This window comes from Felis catus, chromosome A2 (assembly GCF_018350175.1).
Source record: "Felis catus isolate Fca126 chromosome A2, F.catus_Fca126_mat1.0, whole genome shotgun sequence".
Taxonomy (NCBI): domain Eukaryota; kingdom Metazoa; phylum Chordata; class Mammalia; order Carnivora; family Felidae; genus Felis; species Felis catus.
The window spans coordinates 51176539-51195312 of NC_058369.1; the positions used below are offsets into that span (position 1 = coordinate 51176539).

The 18774-nt window shown below is 45.3% G+C and overlaps 3 protein-coding genes across 32 annotated transcripts in view; 2 read left to right on the forward strand and 1 right to left on the reverse strand.

Annotated features, from left to right (window-relative positions):
• Positions 1–7828, forward strand: part of LOC101091352 (tubulin monoglycylase TTLL3) — a 32608-nt gene extending 24780 nt beyond the window's left edge. For 11 of the 22 annotated variants that reach the window (XM_045051922.1, XM_045051924.1, XM_045051903.1 and 8 more), the window contains exons 12-14: positions 4026–4461; positions 5162–5385; positions 5576–7828. In XM_045051922.1, coding sequence (XP_044907857.1) covers positions 4026–4461; positions 5162–5385; positions 5576–5767 — 852 coding nt within the window. In that variant the 3' untranslated portion in view covers positions 5768–7828. Of the gene's footprint in view, positions 1–4025; positions 4462–5161 lie in introns of all 22 variants that reach the window. The other 11 variants (XM_045051911.1, XM_045051909.1, XM_045051912.1 and 8 more) reach the window with 11 other exon arrangements.
• A 54-nt stretch (positions 7829–7882) lies between these two features.
• On the reverse strand, positions 7883–14734 carry RPUSD3 (RNA pseudouridine synthase D3). 5 transcript variants are annotated; one of them, XM_003982482.5, is made up of 9 exons: positions 14575–14733; positions 14112–14251; positions 13207–13251; positions 12966–13065; positions 12139–12246; positions 11973–12057; positions 11624–11747; positions 9135–9274; positions 7883–8317 (listed from the first exon to the last, which is right to left on the reverse strand). In XM_003982482.5, exons 1-9 carry the CDS (start codon positions 14697–14699, stop codon positions 8126–8128), a joined length of 1059 nt encoding a protein of 352 aa, XP_003982531.1. In that variant the 5' UTR covers positions 14700–14733; the 3' UTR covers positions 7883–8125. The 5 variants fall into 5 exon arrangements, with proteins under 5 accessions (XP_003982531.1, XP_044907877.1, XP_006929034.1 ...); XM_045051942.1 differs by having other exon boundaries at positions 11624–11819; XM_006928972.4 differs by lacking the exon at positions 13207–13251.
• Positions 14735–14781: 47 nt separating this feature from the next.
• The window catches only part of IL17RE (interleukin 17 receptor E), a 46509-nt gene continuing 42516 nt past the window's right edge, over positions 14782–18774 (forward strand). For 3 of the 5 annotated variants that reach the window (XM_023250000.2, XM_023250001.2, XM_045051931.1), the window contains exons 1-3: positions 14783–14937; positions 15615–15849; positions 16245–16329. In XM_023250000.2, coding sequence (XP_023105768.1) covers positions 16307–16329 — 23 coding nt within the window. In that variant the 5' untranslated portion in view covers positions 14783–14937; positions 15615–15849; positions 16245–16306. Of the gene's footprint in view, positions 14938–15614; positions 15850–16244; positions 16330–18774 lie in introns of all 5 variants that reach the window. The other 2 variants (XM_045051930.1, XM_045051928.1) reach the window with 2 other exon arrangements.

Here is an 18774-nt window from a genome sequence, read left to right on the forward strand (position 1 = left end):
ACCATGAAATCATGACCTGAGCCAAAATCAAGAGTCAGTTGCTCAACTGACGGAGCTGCCCAGGAGCCCCTGTTTTTGTTATTTTAAACCAACATGTGATGAGGATTCACTGTTTGCATTGGTTGTGTTTGTCTTACTTTGTCCTCCTTTTTTCCTTTTATAGATTACCTCACTCAAAAAGGAGAGGCAGAGTAGGAAGTACACAGGAAGCATTGGTCCATAGCCACTCTGAAATCTAGCCTCGCACATATTTCCAGTTTTGCTATTTGGACCATCATTACTTCCTAGGAATTCTCTGTGGCTGTTGCTTTCATCCATTGGGATCTCAGTTCAGTCCTAAATCATCCTTTCCCATGAACAACCTCAGTAGTTCTTAGTCTGTTACCTGCTCATAGAAGTGTGGGAGTATAGAAGCCTCTTTGATTTCATATTGTGTTTGTCCCATTCAGTCCAAGTGCATATTTTTTAAAACTTTGTGGGTTTCTTATGTATGAAGTTATAATCTATTCTATTATACAAAAGCCATATGCACAATTCTTAGATAGCTCTTCTCTCTGTGAGGCTACTGTAGGACAACAGCCCTCACAATTATAGAAGCCCTACTGTTAACAGAGTGTGCCGACAGCCCTGTTAACTCAAAATGTGTTAAAGACTTAAACATAAGACATAAAGGTATGCCCTTGGGATGCTTAAAAGATCTGTAGCTGCTTTAAAGGACTTAGATCTGTCTGAAGTTTTTTTTATTACGTACATGTAATTGACATGCAATATTACATTCAAATATACAACATAATGAATGATTTGATATTTGTATATATTGTGAAATGATCACCACAATAAGTCTAGTTAATATCCATTACCACACATAGTGATGGTTTTATTTTCTTCTGATGAAAACTTAGGAGGTTTACTCTCTTAGCAACTTTCCAGTATGCGATATAGTATTATTAACTATACATCCATGGCTTACTTATTTTATAACTGGACATTTGTACCTTTTGACCCCCTTCATCCATTTTGCTCACTGCCTGTGGCAACTACTAATCTGTTCTCTGTCTCTATGAATTCAGGGGTTTTGTTTCTCTCTCTCTTTTTTTTTTTTATTTTAGATCCCACATATAATTTACATCATGAGATATTTGTCTTTCTCTCTGATTTAATTCACTTAGCATAATTTCTGCCCTCAAAGCCCATCCATGTTGTACAAATGGCAAGATTTCCTTCTTTTTATAGCTGAAGAATATTCCATGATAGTAGATAGTCATATTTTCTTTATTCATTCATCCATTGATGGACACTTAGGTTGTTTCTATGTCTTGGATATTGTAAATAATGCTGCAGTGAACATGAAGGTGCCGATACTTTTTCAAGTTAGTAATGTTTTTGCTTGTGTCAGATAAATACCCAGAAGTGGAATTGCTGGATCATATCACAGTTCTATTTTTAATTTTTTGAGGAACCTCAATACTGTTTTAATTCTTATTTATAAAAAAAATTTTTTTAAGTTTATTTATTTTGACAGTGGCTGCACCAATTTATATTCCCACTAACAGCATACAAGTGTTCCCTTTTCTCCACATCCTCACCAATACTTATTTCTTATCTTTTTGATAATAGCCATTCTAACAGGTGTGAGGTGATATCCCAGTATGGTTTTGATTTGGATTTCCCTGCTGATTATGACTTGGAACACCTTTTCACGTATCTGTTGGCCATCTCTTTGTCATCTTTGGGAAAAATGTCTGTTCAGATCCTCTGCCCATTTTTAAATAAGACTATTTGTCTTTGCCATTGAGTTGTATGAGTTCTTTGTATATTTTGGATACTAGCCCCTTATCAGACATATGATTTGCAAATATTTTCTCCCATTGGGTAGGTTGCCTTTTCCCTTTGTTGATAGTTTCCTTTGCTGTTCAGAAGCTTTTTAGTTAGATGTAATCCCACGTGTTTATTTTTGCTTTTGTTGCCTTTGCTTTTGATGTCAGATCCAAAAAATCATTGCCAAGACCCATGTCAAGGAGCTTACTGCCTATGGTTTCTTCTAGGAATTTTATAGTTTCAGGTCTTAAATTCACTTTAATCCATTGTGAGTTGGTTTGTTTGTGTGTTACAAGGTAGTGGTCCAGGTTCATCCTTTTGCATGTGGCTGTCCAGTTTTCCCAACAACATTTATCGAAGAGACTGCCCTTTCCCCATTGAATATTTTTATGCCTTCTTTGTCATAAATTAATTCACCATTTATGTGTGATTATTTCTGGGCAGCTCTGTATTCTGTTCAATTGATCTATGTGTCTTTTTTTATGCCAGTACCATACTGTTTGATTACTATTGCTTTGTAATATAGTTTGTAGTCTGTAAGTGTGATGCTTCCAGCTTTTGTTCTTCTTTCTCAAGATTGTTTTGGGGGCACCTGGCTGGCTCAGTTGGTAGAGTGTGTGACTCCTGATCTTGGAGTTGTAAGTTTAAGCCCCACACTGGGTGTAGAGATTACTTAAAAATAAAAGTCTTAAAAAAAAAAAAAAACATTGTTTTAGCTATGCAGAGTCTTTTGTGGTTCCATGTAAGTTTTAGGATTTTTTCTTTTTGTGAAAAATTCCTTTGGCATTTTGACAGAGATTGCATTAAGTCTGTGGATTGCTTTGAGTAGTATGGATATTTTAATAATGTTAATTCTTCCAATTCATCAGTACAGAATGTCTTTCAATTTATTTGTGTCTCCAGGTTTTTTCATCAGTATCTTAGCTTTTAGTGTACAGGCCTTTCATTTCCTTGGTTAAATTTATTACAGGCTTTTGTTCTTTTTGGTATTCTTTATTCTCTTTTAATCTAGAGCAGCAGCACTGTTTTCTCCCACCCCCAAAAGTTTGTTGGGATCTTTTGAAGGGACCAGGTTGGTTGTTTTGTAGAACTGTCCCACATTCTGGATTTGTCTGATTGTTTCTTTGTGATGCTATTTAGCTTGTTCTTCTGTTATCTCAGTGTCCTGTAAACTAGAAGTTGGGCCAAACAGCTTGCTAAGGTTCAGGTTAGACATTTTTGGCAAGAACACTTGAGACGTGATGCTGGGTACCTCATATAGTATCACAAAGCACACACTGTTGGTGTGTCTCGTGATTAGTGATGCTAAGTCTGGCCATGGGGTTAAGGTGGTAGCTACCACATCTCTCCATTGTACGTTGCATCCTCCCCTTTGCAATGATCGGTTACTTTGTAAAGTGATACTTAGGTGCACATGACACATTTTCCTGTCATCCTTTTCACTGACTTATTTTGATACCCAGTTTTGATTAATGGGGCTTTGTAGGAACTCTGATATTTGTATTTTTTACAAGCTGCAAGTGATTCTGATAGATTCTAATCAGGATCCTTTGTTGACACAGAAAACACCTCACACTAGCTCAAGGTTAAAAACGGGTCATTAGCAAGACACAGGGAGGCTGTCCTGGAGCCCAGCTGCAGGATGTATGGCTGGCTTAATCAGAACTGAACATTGTACAGAGGCTCCTCTTCTGGAACTCTTTCTCTGCCTCCTTCTGCAAATTTGCTACTTCATTCTCTCAATAGAATGCCTTCATTAATGCTCTCAGTTTCTCCTTCCCCATAATAGGTTCATGTAAGGCTATAGGCAGGCTCCAAGCCTCTTAGCTATCTGGGTGACATAACTCAAATTCTGTCTGCAGAGAATCTGGCTTAACTCAGGGAGCTGTCCATCAGCAGTGGCTTATGGAGCAGAACCCTACACATTCCAGCAGGGGTTGGGAGAGCTTAGGAGGGCAAAGGGTAGGGGGTCCTAATAGAGGCATGACTAAGACTCCCTGACTCCACAGGGTTACTAATCCCAGGGGTTCTGTGACTTTCTAGGTACTGATTCAGGCTTCTCGAGCCAGACCCTTTAGAGAACAGAGATGGGCTCCCTGTTTCTCAACCCAGAAATTAATTCCATCCATCTCTGTCCTGATTCCTTCTGGGTTTAGGATTCCAGCACCACTGTCTGAACAGGCCTCATCTCCTCTTCTTTCCCACAGCCTGCCGTGGAGGTACCCCAGTATGTGGGTATCCGACTCCTAGTAGAGGGCTCCACCATCAAGAAGCCCCTGGCAATGTGTCACCGGCGGATGGGGGTCCGCCCAGCACTCCCTCACCTGCTGACCCAGCGAGCCTCTGGGGAAGGCAAGGATTTGGGGACTGTTACTCACAGGTCAGCTCCTAGGAAGGTTGCTGGGGCCAGGAGCCTGGGGCACACTGAGAAGCCAGACTCCACTGCCACCACCTCGGCCCCCGGAAAGGGGAAGAAAGTCAAGGCGAAATGTGCCTCGGCCCTGGTCTACCCCAATCTCCGGAAGTGGGAACCCCCCAGCACCAGGATGGGCTGCATTTTCACCATGACCTTTGCTAGTGGGGACAGGCAACCCCACCCCTTGAACAGATTGCCATTGAGTCTGAAGAACCCCCAAGCCCTGGGTAAGACCATTCCCCCAAAACACCCCAAGGTCCCAAGGCAATTTCTTCCTGCTCTCCAAGCCCCTCCTAACCACCTAGATTTGCAACCCCACCGTAGCCCCACCAAAAAGACACCAGTAGCAAGTAAAAGCCATCACTTACAAAGTATTTTCTAAAAATGTGTGACCAAATGAGTATCGTTCCCTCCAAAATAGTCACCCTGCAAGGTAGTGGTACTTATTCACAGATTCCAGGACTCAGTCCCAGGTCCATCTCTCTTCAGAGCCCAAGCTTTTCCTGCAGCGGTATTCTGCCATTGCCTCCATGCAAAGTTGCCCCTGGGGGAAAGGAGCTAATAGTTGTTCAGCACTTAACAACTTACACTGTGCCGCTACCCAACCAGCTCCTTTAGTCCTTACAACCTAGCGAGGTAGGTGCTATCATCCCCATTTTCCAGCCGAGGTATCAGGAAGTTTAAGGAAGCTGCCTGAGGTTGCACATCTCAGAAGGGGCAGAGCTGGGATGCAGACCCAGGTCTGTTGGGCTCTAAACCCTGTGTTCTTCCCATGGCCTCTGGAGGAGGAACTGGGAGGGCTCCATTTGCCATCTCACACCCCAGCCCTCCTCTTCCCCCACTCTCCACCCTCCACGCACACCTTGAGGGGCTGCTGATCAGCCTTGGGGCCTCCCCAGGCCCTCACAGCCCCTCTTGCTCCCACAGCCCCTTACCACTTCCCCAGCCTTCACACCAAGGCCGGGCTGCCTTCTCATGTGCTCCGATCCCAGGGGCGGGTCCTCAGACTGCAGCGCAGCAAGTTGGTGGGCTCTAAGGCCCTGTCAACCACAGGCAAGGCCTTGATGACTCTACCTACCACCAAGGTTTTGATTTCCTTTCCACCTAACCCTGAGCTCAAGTTGGCATCCAGCGTCCTGAAACCAAGAAAGGTGGGCCTTGAGCCGTGACTCACACCCTGGTGGGCAGTGCTGAATACTGGGGTTAGGGCTGGAGGGCATAGGCAAGGGCAGCTCCCTGACTAGCTGGAGCCCCAAGGGAAGGGCTTTTTTCCTCAGAACCCCCTTCCTGAACAGATTTCCTGATCATCTCTTCCTCCCTCTTCCCCCCTTTCACACCGAGGCTGTTGCTCCCCAGCACCTTCGTGGTCCCTGTCCGGGAAGTTCCTTGTGGCCTCTACCCTTCGAAGTTGGAAATCTTCCTAGCACCCACAGAAAGATCAAGGCCAAAGGCAAGTTCAAGGCCAGACTCTGTGACAGACCCAAGGCTGAGACATGCCTCATGAAGACAGCCTTCCAGGACCCCTGTCCTTGATCAGTGCATACCAGGGTCTAGGGAGCATGGGGGACGTGAGGCTACAGAAGCCCTTGCTTTAATCCTCACTGCCCCTATCCTGGGTGCAGTGCCAAATAAAAAGGAGCAAGTGAAGTATCCTGGGCTTGGCTCCATTCCTATTGGAGGTTGAAGAGAGGGTAGGCTAAGGCCCTGTACCCCAAGGTCCAGAGTGATTGCTACAGGCCATCAGCAACCTTCCACAAAGCAAGGGCCAGAATTCCCTCACTAGCGACAGATATGGGGCTTCCTATTCGGGGACTCCCTGACATCTCTGACCTTTGGATGGGGGGATAAGCCTCACTTTATAGATGAGGAAACTTATAGATGAATCTGAATGAGAGACATGGCTTGCCCAAGATCATATGGCAGTGAGAAAACTAGGACACACTGCCAGACTGCTCACCACTGGGAGATCCCCAGTCTCCAAGCCCAGGGGAGAAGCTGGGCTAGCAGCAGAGTGACATCTAAGGGTGTTAGATTTATAACGTAAGATGAAAGAAGGATGAACCTTGCCTAAACCCAGCCCTTCTCCAGAGGGAGTGGGTCTGTCCCTTCCTTAGCAAGGGGCCATGGTTGCCTAAAAAGGAAATATCAGTAGTATTTTAGTATTTCTTAGTTGTAGTGGGTTGAATGGTAGTCTTCCCTACACCCAAAGATATATCTGCTAGGAAACTGTGAATAACTTTATTTGGAAAAAAAGTCTTTGTCAATGTGATTAAGTTAAAGATCTTGAGATGAGAGTACTCTGGATTATCCAGGTGGACCCTAAATCCAATGACAAGTGTCTTTATAAGAGTCAGAAGACACAGACACTGGAAGGCCGTGTGAAGATGGAGGCAGGCTGGTGTGATACAGCCACAAGTCAAGGCTTGGAGCCACCAGAAGCTGAAAGAGGAAAGGAAGGATTCACCCCTAGAGGCGTCAGAGGGCACAGCCCTGTTGACAACTTGATTTCAGACTGGCCTCCAGACAGATCTATGACAAAATTGATTTCTGTTGTTTTAAGCCACTCGGGTGTGGTAATTTGTTATAGCAGTCCTAGGAAACTAACAAGACTAGTCAAATGGAGATACATATACTCTGATCCAGCAACTCTTGCATAACCGAACCAGGAAATGCATACAAGTGAGTTTACACCACTGTTGTGCCAATAGCCGAATGACCTGTCTGTTAACAGCAGAATGGATAGACTGGTGTGGCCATGCAGTGGAATTCAAACCCACACCATACATCACAGATGCATTTCACAGCGTGGAACAAGAACAAATCACAAAAGAACATACACAGCATGACTCCATTTATGGAAACACCAAAGTCGGGCAAAACGAAGTGTATTGTTTAGGGATGCATATGTATGTGGAAAACCTTAACAAGACAAGCAAGGGAAACTCCCATGTCAGGATAGGGTTTCCAACCTAGATGAACAATAGAACCCCTTGGGGAACTTAAAAAATTGATGCCAGGATCTCCGGCCCAGACTGCTTAAATTGGTATCTTTGGGGTGCAGAATCACAGGGAGGGTACAGCGCTTTTTTAAAGCTTCCTGAGAGGGAGGAGGAGGGGGTTCTACTGTGGGACCAGGGTTGAGAACTACTGCCCTAATAAGGAATAAGAGGCATGTTTCTGTTTCGTGCCCTGAGTGGTGGTTATATGGGTGTCACTTTGTAATTCTTTAAATCACAGAGATGTTTATGTACTCGTTGTATGTTTGATATATTTCAGTTTTTTACTATAAAAGATCTGAGATCTTCATTTCAATATGAAATCCACAGAGTAGTCAGATTCATAGGGATAAAGGAGAATGGGGGCTACTAGCGGATGGGAAGTCAGTATTTAATGGGGCAGAGCTTCAGTTCTGTAAGATGATGTGATTGCACAACAGTGTAAATGTACTTAATGCCACTGAACTGTTCACTTAAAAATGGTTAAAATGGTAAATTTTGCTATGTGTATGTTATCACAATTAAAAAAACCAAACATTTCCTCCCAGCTAGAATTGGGACAGAAACAGCCAAATAAAAAGACCACATATTGAACTCAGCAGAAAGCGTGCTCCATGATACTCAGTTTCTTAGCAAATCTTCAAAACCATACTATGAGGTAGGTACTTTTATTAATGCACGTCCAAAGAGATGAAGTCATTTGCCTAACACCATGCAGCAGGTGGCCTAGGCAGGCTTTGATCTTAGGTGTGTCCGAATGCAGAGCCCAGGATCTTAAAGCGAGGCCTTACTGCATGTTGAGTACTGACCTCATTCTCCTCAGGCCTCATCGTAGGTTCATCTCCCACCCCATCCCCACTGCTTTCCAGCAGAAACAAAAGGAACAGAAGGAGCATTATTGTTGGTGGAGCCCCAAGCACTGTAGGGTCCTGGAGAAATAAGAGGGCAAGGGTGCCAGAAGCTTCATGGGGGCCTCCCCGGGCCTCATGCCTGGAAGATGGAGACAATGCAGGTGGAGATGCAAGGGCAGTTGGGCAGCCTGGGAGGGGGTCAGGCAGAGGCGTCTGAGGAGGGCTTCATCCGGGACCTGGGGTGGGAGAGGCATGTCAGCATTCAGCCAGGTTGAGTGCCAACAGCTCTAACCAAAATGTGAGTAAGGCAAAGACTTCCTCCCTCTCTCCCCCGCTCCATGTCCATAATTTGTTATTCACTTCCTCTACACACACACACACACACACACACACACACACAATCATGCTATGGCAGAGACTGGGTAGGGTTCACTAAATCAGTTTCCACCTGTGCACACAGGTAAACATTTCTGAGTCCCTCTTGCAGTTTGGTGAGGCCATATGATAGTTTTAGCCAATGGAACAGGAGTGCAAGCATATGCCACTTCCAGACTTGGCCCACGAACACCTCCCACGTGAACCCGCACTGTCCTGTCTCCCTTCATCTGGCTGCATAGCAATGGCCTGGGTCCTGAGTGACTGCTTGGAGTAAAGCTCACCCACCCCACCCCCATTAATTATATTTAATGTGGAGGGAAATTACTGTGCTAAGACTCTGGCACTTTGGGGTTACTGTGTTAAAGCAGATAGTTACCCTAACACACGCACACATACACCACTACTTTTATCCCTTATACCAAAGAGACCCAAAGGACAGCTGACTTAGAAGGGCCTTGAGAAACTGGCCCTTCAATAAGTTAAATTTCCTTATTGAACAGATGGGTGGCAGAATGAGGCCCAAGAGAGGGGATGTTACTTGCTCAGGGCCACACAGCAAGATAGGGCTACAGATAGCCTTGGAAGCCAAGAGGGCTACCTCAGTCCCAAATTTCATAGCTAATGTCTGAAGGTGCTGCCCATCCCCCGAAATGGCAGGTAGGTAGGCTTGGGTACCTGTCTTTGGGGCTTGGTGCTCTCTGCTGGCAGTAGGAAGCGCTGACCCAGGACAGTGCCCACGCGGGCAGAATATGTGTGATCCCCGAGCACAGGGCAGAGCTGTAGTACCATGTGTACCTGGAGCTGACTGGGGAACACTGGGGGACAGGAGAGAGATGACAGGGTGGGCAGCTGCTCTATCTGCCCCACCCAGGTTCATCACTCCCCCTTTCCTCTGGGAAAACAACACCACTCCGCTCCCATTCCCAGATCATGTGGTTTCAGTGACGTCAATGCTACTGCTCCTACCTCCAGAGCAGGGTGAAAGACCAGGTCAGGACAGTCCTATCAATCCACCTGGCCTGTGGGATTCGCTTGTGAAGAGATACAACCCTGAATTTACTGCTGAAGCTACTGGAAACAAGGAATGCTCTTTCCTGTGAGGGTGCTAAACTGGTGGGGTGCAGGTCAGGAGCTGCTGGAGCCCTGGCCATCTCTACCTTCACCACAGGATAGCCTGTGGGAGAAATGAGCCGACATGCCCGAGGCAAGAAGAAATGGAGAAACAGCTTCCAGAGGACGTCCTCTGAGCCTCTTGATCCAGGAACACCTAAACTTAAGTTGTATGAACCAATACATTCCCTGTTTTTGGCTGACACCAATTTGAACAAGTTTTTGGGAAACTGACAACCAAAAGTACCTTGACAAATACAGAATTGGGGGGCTGTGTGCTAGGCATGGTACAAAATGCTTTACTTATGTAAACTTATTTAATCCTCATGACAGCCCTATAAAGCAGATCCTATCATCATTCCCATCTTACACATAGGAAAACTGAAGCTCAAAGAGAAGTGACTTGCCTCCCACCATAAGCTAGGATTCAAACCCAGGAGCTATACTCTGCTTCCATGTCCGGCAATATGGTGAACTGGATAATCTAAAAACCCTTTTGCTGGGTGCCTGGGTGGTTCAGTTAGTTAAGCATCCAACTCTTGATTTCGGCTCAGGTCATGATCTCACAGTTCATGGGTTCAAGCCCCATATATGACAGTGCAGAGCCTGCTTGGGATTCTCTCTCTGCCCCTCTCACACTCTCTCTCTCAAACCAAATAAACTTAAAAAAAAGTTTAAAAACCCTCTTGCTATAAACCACCTAGAAACACCAGAAAAATAGAACAATCATCCTTTTAAATATGCATCTGGGCATATAGGAAAGTAAGATCCCAAGACCAAAACCAGGGGAAAACAAATCCAGAGCACACAGAGCCAACGTTTCACCTATTCTAGGGATACTGCCAATCTTGAGTATCCAGGGCCCTTGGGGTTAAGTAGCTACCCAGGGGCCAGGGGTGAGGCCTTAGTACCCAAATGAAATACTAGAGGGGCTACATCTCCAGTGATGGGGTGGACTAGGAGCAAAAGCCAGTCAACGGTAGATAAGTGGGGAATGAGAAAGTTTCCCCTGAGAATTCGCAACCATGAGCCTGCTCTCACACAGGTGTGGGGCTCAAATTAACACTACTTGAGTGATCTGTGAACTTCCAACGGAGACAATATTTAGAGAGATCCTGAACTAGTGACAGCCCTGGGGCATTTGACAGAAGCAAAGGCAGAACCTCTCCCGAGGGGCTTATCTACAGTGAGGCAACAAAAGACTTCCAAAGATAAAGGCCTAGCTGGACTTGAATTCACAATCCTAAATCACAGAGCAATGAGAAAACCATTCACCAAGTATTAGAGTCAGCATGAAACATCACAGGATTAGACCCTCCAGAATGTTAGCCAATGAAAATATAGAAATACAACATACAAGTGTGTTTAACATGGTTAAAGACAAAAAATAACAATTGAGAAAAAAAAGATGCTATATATTTTTAAAGGCCATTTTTATTTGTAAAACAACCAAATAGAACTTCTAGAAGTGAAAAATACAGCCAATGGATAGGTTGAACTGGCAGATTAGATCCAATTGAAGAGAAAACTATTCACCTGGAAGACAGAGCTAAAGAAATTACCCAGAATGCAACAAGGATTAAGAAATGAAAAATATGAAAGAAAAGAGACCAAGCAAGGAGAATGAGAAGGTCAGACACATCTCTTAGGCATACAAAAGGAAGAGAATAGAGAAAATGCAAGAGGTGCAACACTGGAAGAGAGAAAGAACATTCCAGGATGGATGAAATATATTAATGTTCAGACTCAGGTGAATCCCAAGCAAGATAAAACTAAACCCACATACCTATCAGATTTGGCATCGTGAAACCACAGAACACCAAAGACAAAGAAAAGATCCTGAGATCAGTATGAAAAAAATAATAAGATGAGCTACAAAGGAATGACCACCAGACTGACAGAAGTGCTACCTCCTCCAGATGGGCCTGATTACCTACCCCTGGGGTCCCTCAAATGCTCCCCAGGCTTCCATTAACACCACCACCTTCTTTCCATCCCCCTTGCCTCCTCCAGCCAAATAGAGGTACGAAGGCTGGCTGGGGCTCCAGACCCACCTGTCAGTGGCTGCAGTTGGACCAAGGCACAGCCAGAGCCCATGGCCACCACATGGAAGTGGCTGAGGGTCCTCTTGACACCTTCTTGGAAGTCTTTTCGGGATGGGGACTTCACTGGAATTACCTGTGGTGTCAGCCCCCAAGAATGAACAAGCTTCACACACACCTGGCACCTAAGCCCAGACCTTCGCTGCTGCTAATAGACAGGGCCATAGTATAAGTAGTGGTTACTTGCCTGTTTTAGGGGACAGGAGAGCCAGCCCCCCCCCCAAGTCTCTACCCTTGATTCCTCTGTAGGGATAATATATTTGGAGAGTCCCCTTCTGCTCCCTGCCAGACCATGACTCACAAGATCAACGCCATCAATGTGTTCCAGTTTCAAAGCTGCTTGGATCTTCCCCTCAGAAGTAGCTGGGATCCCATCAGTGACAGCACTAAGAAAGAGGCAGGAAGAGGTCACAGAGTGGCTTGCCAGGACCTCCCTACTGCCATGGGAGCCTCCCAGCACCACTCACCAGTAGGTGGCTGTGGGCCTCTGGGCTCTCCGTGAGTAGATGAAGAACTTTTGGAGGCGGCTGGCTGTCTGAGGACAACTGGAGAGGAGTACAAGCCCAGAGGTCTCTCTGGAGAAAGAGGATAAATCACAAAATTGAAGTCCCTTGGGCTCACCCCCAAAAAAGGGAGCATGCTTGGGAAGGCACACTGGCCTGCTTAAGGCAAAGCAATCACACCAGAACTATAACTCAAGACCTCCTCCTGAGAAACAAGAAAGACGTTCTCATGTTTGATACTAAGACTACATAATTTAATGTGCTCATTTTGCCCTGGTCCCCAAGGAGCTCAGAGCCAAATGTCATAACAATTACCCCCACTGCTGAATGTCTACAATGTGCCAGGCATTACAGTAGGAATTCTGTGTATAATAGCTCATAAATAATTAAATTCCCCACAAGCCTACGAGTTTGTGGAATTTCAGAAATATTTCATCCAAGTACCGGCTCTAGTTGATAGCAGTTTTAGAGGAAAGAATATCATGGGTCAATGAGCAATGCCTGCCATGATTATGGTATTGGAGAAGTGACTGCACGCTGAGCATAGGTATGATTAGCTCTATTTTATTATTAAGGGAACTGAGGCTCAGTGAGTTTTCATGCTTTGCCTGTGATCACAGTTTGGATTTGAACCCAGATCTGTTCACTCCCTCCTTTTCCTTGCATCCTTCCTCTGTGCTCCCAAACCAGCCTGTGGAAAATGTCTCGACCTACTCCCAAGCAAGTGTTCCCTCACCCAAGATGGATACCTGTCCTCCTACATTCCTATCACCGCCCCCACCATCACTTACTTCCCAGATGCTTGCACAACCTGGAGTTCCTGATCCCCAAGCCCCAGGGACTGGCTCAGCTCTGGCAGCACTGAGAACAATGTCAACTCTCCTGGTTTTCCTGGGGGGACAAAAAAGGAAGGAAAAGTACAAGTTGCTCTCAGAGGCCTTGGGCTTTATCCCACTGACCCGTTCTCTTCAGTAGCCCCTCCCTCAGAACCTTCAAACCCTCTTTCACTACATCCCCATCCCCTGCCCGTACCTGTCACTGGTAGACCCGGTGGCTTATTCAATGTCACTAGAGGTCCTAAAACATATATTACATGAGCATGAGCAACACAAAAGCAGCAGTTAGAGTTTATAAAGTACTTTCTCAATTCATCTTATCTTGTGACCCCACTACAACTCTCAGACCTGAGTTATCAACTACACCCTAAACTGAACTTCTGTCCTTCGCATATGCTAAGCTAGTTGCCACCTTAGGCTTTTATACTTGCTGTCCCAGATTTTCACATGTCTGACTCTTTCATATCATCTCAGCTCAAATGTTGCCACCACAGAGAGGCCTGACTCCCCAACCTAATGTCTGCCACATGGTCATAATACCCTGTTTTATTCATAGCACTGATCACTAGTAAGTACTTTGTTCACTTATTTCCTGATGAATCCATTTCTGCCACTAAAATATTAGCTCCCTGGGAGCAGGAACCATATTTATCTTGTTCAGCACTGTATACCTGTGCCTAGAACAGTGCCTGGAACAAAACCTCTACTCAATAAACAGTTGAGAGAATTAACAAATCACTGAATGGAGACTGAGGCTCAGAGAAATTATTTTCCTACAGCCACACAGTAAGCTGATTACAGAGCCTCGATCTGACTCCAAAGCCTGTGTTTTGTCCATCGGTAAACAATTGCTTATGGCAATTCCTATTACCAAGTGCCTACTGTGTTGAAGACTCTCTAGTTATTTGCACCCTCTCACCCCCATCCCCACGATGCTGAGGCTCAGATTATGAGGCCTGTTCCAGGTCATACCACCAGTGGGAGGCAACACGAGGATATGACCCCAAAGACTTTAGCAGGGAGCCCTGTCAGCCCCTAGAAGGCTCTGAGCAGCAGGCTCCCCTCCAGAGTCTGTGTGCAGCTGCCCCTCCCACCCCTCACCTTTCTGGTCCACTACTGCAGCCCTCAGCACATCAACCAGCTCCTCCCGACTGAGGTTCTCTAGCTGCAGCAGCCCCGGGAATGGCTGGCCCCCCAGGGGCCTCGACCATTTGCTGGAGCCTCGGGGTCGCAGCTGATGTCTGAAAAAGGTAGAGTACGCAGTAGGAGGGATCACTCGTTTCCTGAGAGGTATCCATTCTTATCTCCCCACACCTTATATACTGCCACCTCCTACAAATGCCTCAGAATGCCTGGGGTGAGCTTCCCGCAAGTTCAGGCACATCTGGCCCCATTTTACAGAGGAGGAAACTGAAACTCAGAGAAACCAAGTGAGTAGTTTAGGGTCGGTCACACAATAGTGGCGGGATTAGAACCCATGCCTACCTAAGTCCAGATACCACACACACTTTACCCCGGCCCCACCGTCCCACCCACACGAAGGGGCGGGAGAAAGGGTAATCACCCGGCTTCGGTGTCAAAGCCTGGGGCCTTGGGCACTGCGCGGACCCCTGGCCGCCGCCGCCATACACCGCAGATCCGGCCCAAAACACTGCAGCCACCCATCTCCCGAGCAAGGACAGTGCGCATGTGTGGAGAAGGGCCGACCCGCTCTCCCACAGCGTACTGATTGGTCAGAATGCCTGTCAATACGACTAGCGAGCCGGCTGGCTCAGAGGCGTGAGAAGGCGGAGCTTTGCCTTCCTGCAGGCAGAAAATGTTTTACTCCCAGTCTATGCTTTTGAGGAAACTGAGGCACAGAGCAGCTAAGGAATTTACTCGCGATCACAGGACTTGTCTTAGGACAAAACAGGAACGAAAGATTAAGGTACTGTGATTACCATTCCAATTCATAGGAGCTTCTGACTTCAAAAAACCACCTGTGGGGCGCCTGGCTGGCCCAGTAGGTAGAGCATAGGATTTTTGATCCCCACTTTGGGTGTGGAGATTAATTAAAATTAAAATCTTTTTTTTAATGTCTTTTTTTTTTTTTTTTTTTTTTTTTTTTTTTTTTTTTTTTTTTTTTTTTTTGAGAGAGAAGAGCGCAAGCGGAGGAGGGACACACAGAGAGAGGGAGACACAGCATCTGAAGCTGGCTCCAGGCTGTCAGCCCAGAGCCCGATGCGGGGCCCAAACTCGTGTACTGAGAGATCATGACCTGAGCCCAAGTCCAATGTTTAACCGACTGAGCCACACAGGCACCCCTAAATTAAAATCTTAAAACAAAATACCACTGTGCCCAATTTTGTAAGGCAAATTGAGGGGGAAAAAAAAGTCCCCTTTGGTCCAGTAAGCCTGCTTGGAAGAACAGCCTGGTGCATAATCAATCCAAAAGAAGAAAAGGGCCTGAGGGAGAATGAGATTCACTACAGCATTATTTATCAAAACAAAATCAAAACAAATCTCAAAACTGAAGACATAAATTGTCCTATGATTAGCTCTGTAGGGGACATAAATCTAATATATCACCAATTGAACATTTTTTTAACGCTAACTCTATACCAGGCCCTGGCATCTCTGAGCTGGAATCAGGGATCAACAAGGCAAGCCCTGACAACAAGAAGTTCACCCCGTGGACACAGATCACAGCACACACAGCACACCACAGCCCACCTTGCTAAACCCTGTGCAGATGCTGAGAGAGTAAAAGGAGAGGAGCTGAGTGAAATCAGAGAGTAAGTTCCAGCATGTGTGGTGACAGAAGGGTTGTGAAGAACTAGAAATGCACCAGGAGGAACAGGTACTGGGAAGAAGGGAGGCAGAGGCTGGGAACAACAGGAGAAATGAGATGTTAAGTGAAAAACAAAGAACATGGGTTTTATCCTATAATTACATCTATACAAAACTTACATGCAGCTTGTGTATTGTTTATTTACTAAAAAAACTGTAACTTTCAATTCATTGTTCAGGAAAAGACTGAACATCAACAGAGGAGTGGCTAAGTCAGTTGTAGCATATCCATACTATGCAGCCGTTGATTAAGGAATGTGTATGTCTGTATCTGCTTATGTGAATCGGTTTCCAAAATATATTAAAGCAAAAAAGGAAAAGGGAGGACAAGTGTGACTAGAATATGCATATGTGTGTGTGATTCATATATATGTATTACATTTTATGCCTTTACATTTCTGAAAGGACACACAAAAACGAGATGGTGTTTGCTTCTGGAGAAGGAATCAGGAGTGAGAAGATGAATAATGATTTTACCCTTTGGAATCGTGTAAGTTTTTTAAATCTTGTTGATATGTTTTGCTGGTTTAAAAATCTAAGCCAGATATGAAAGACTGTATGATTCGTAAAATGTTTTAAATGCCAGCCAGGTGCCCCCCCACAAATAATTTTAAGTAAAATTAGATAGATGGGGGAGCACCTAGGTGTCTCAGTCAGTTAAGCATCTGTCTGTTGATCTCAGCTCAGGTCTCGATCTCAGGGTTGTGAGTTCCAGCCCCATGCTGGGCTCCAGGGTAGACATGAAGGCTACTTAAAAAAAAAAAAAAAAAAAAAAAAAAGAGGGGCGCCTGGGTGGCGCAGTCGGTTAAGCGCCCGACTTCAGCCAGGTCACGATCTCGCGGTCCGTGAGTTCGAGCCCTGCGTCAGGCTCTGGGCTGATGGCTCAGAACCTGGAGCCTGCTTCCGATTCTGTGTCTCCCTCTCTCTCTGCCCCTCCCCCGTTCATGCTCTGTCTCTCTCTGTCCCAAAAATAAATAAACGTTGAAAAAAAAAAAAAAAGAAAAAAAAAAACACAGGGCACCTGGGTGGCTCAGTTGGGTGAGCGTCTGATTTCGGCTCAGGTCATGATCTTGCAGTTGTGAGTTCGAGCCCGGTGTCGGGCTCTGTGCTGACAGCTGAGAGCCTGGAGCCTGCTTCAGATTCTGTGTCTCCTTCTCTCTCTGCCCATCCACCGCTTGTGCTCTGTCTCTCTCTCTGTCTCTCAAAAATAAATAAATACATGTAAAAAAATTAAAAAAAAAGAAAACAGTAGAAATGAATTTTTTTAAAGGCTATATGATTCTACTTACATGACATTTTAGAAAAGGAGGCAAGCTATATTGGCAGAAAAAAGTCAAGGGTGGGGTGAGTAGAGGTTGGGAAGTAGAGCATAAGGGAACTTTTTGGCATGCTAGAAATGGTGGTTACATAACAGTATGAATTTGCCAAAACTAAAAAACAAACAAACCCAAACTTAATTGTCTATACCTTGAAAGGGGAAAATTCATTTTATGTAAATTATACCTCAAGAAACTTATGTTTTTATTTTTAATTCAAAGATTTAAATAATCACTTTTTGAATAGATGTACCCGAATAGAGACAGAACTGACAAGACATTTGGCAAGAGTGCAAGTGGTTTTTATCTTGTTTTGGGCTCAGACAGTACTGTGCTTTGTCATAAGGCCCCACAGCGTTTTAAAAACCCTCTTCTGAAAGGCCTCCTGTGCTTTCATAATAAGTACCAGCTTGAGCAAAAGTGGAAAGACTAAGGCCCAGGGGCTGGTACACGGTGTGCCTTAACTGCAACAGACCTCTCCTCCACTGAGGGCACTTGGCCATGGGAGAAGCCGTTTCCCCACTTGGACTGGCCTCAGGCTCTCTGAGGTCCCGTGCTCTCTGGAATTTTTCTTTCATATACACTAGCCTCATCAAAGACTGCCCTCTCCTGTTCACTGCCCACAGCTGGTATGACTCCATTAGTCTCCAGGTTCCTGGAGGAAAAGGAAGAACCTAATATTCCCTGAGCTGAGAGGGCTCAATGCCAAGAGACTGTGGTCAGTCACTCAAAACTTACTTGTGAAACTCTGAGTCTTAGGAGGAGGAAAGATTGGACACATTCCAAACTTCTGCCATCCTTAGCCCAGCTCGGCTTATGACTAACTTCACCAGAGGGGCAGGTAGCTTACTTAAAAAAAAAAATTAAAAAAAGATTAAAAAAAAAAAAAGGACACTGGCTGGCTCAATCAGTAGAGCATGCAACTCTTGATATCAGGGTTGTGAGTTCAAGCCCCAGATTGGGCATTAGGTGTAGCGTTTACTTAAAAATTAAATAGGGGTGCCTGGGTGGCTCAGTCGGTTAAGTGTCCGACTTCGGCTCAGGTGTTGATCTCATGGTTTGTGAGTTCGAGCCCCGCATTGGGCTCTGTGCTGACAGCTCAGAGCCTGGAGCCTGCTTCAGATTCTGTGTCTCCCTCTCTCTCTGTCCCTTCCCCACTCTTACTCTGTCTCTCTCAAAAATAAACATTAGAAAAAATGTTTTTAATTAAATACATGAATACATTAATGTTAAAAAAAGAAGGAAAGAAGAGGGGCAAGTTGGTCGTAGCCTCTGCATGTGCTTGTATGAACATGGTGCCTCCACATGGGAAGGCCTACCCTGCAGAGCCAGGACAGCACTGAGCCAGGCCTCTAGCCATAAATGCAAGAGCAGGAAAGCCCAGAATAGAAACTATTTTCCTGTTAGCTCTGCACCCCTCCCACACATGGCTGCAGGTTTGGATCAGCTGCCAGCAATAACTCTCCAAACTCTAGCTTTGGCAACACAGGCCTTTGTACTTAATAAACCCATCTAGGCTTTATATTCAGGGTCATAAATGACACATTTTTTAATGTGAGAGTCATAGACTAAAGCATAGTCACCTGCAAACTTTGCCTTTCATGCTTATCTTGTTTGAG

Bases quoted from the DNA above. Each gene is read 5' to 3' on its own strand.
- RPUSD3 (XM_045051942.1), bottom strand. From the start codon at position 14,699: ATGCGCACTGTCCTTGCTCGGGAGATGGGTGGCTGCAGTGTTTTGGGC. The intron at 12,247-12,965 runs GTAAGTGATGGT...CTCTTTCTCCAG, and splicing joins GTTGTGCAAGCATCTGGGAA to AGAGACCTCTGGGCTTGTAC. The intron at 9,275-11,623 runs GTGGGTCTGGAG...CCTGTCCCCCAG, and splicing joins CCAACTGCAGCCACTGACAG to TGTTCCCCAGTCAGCTCCAG.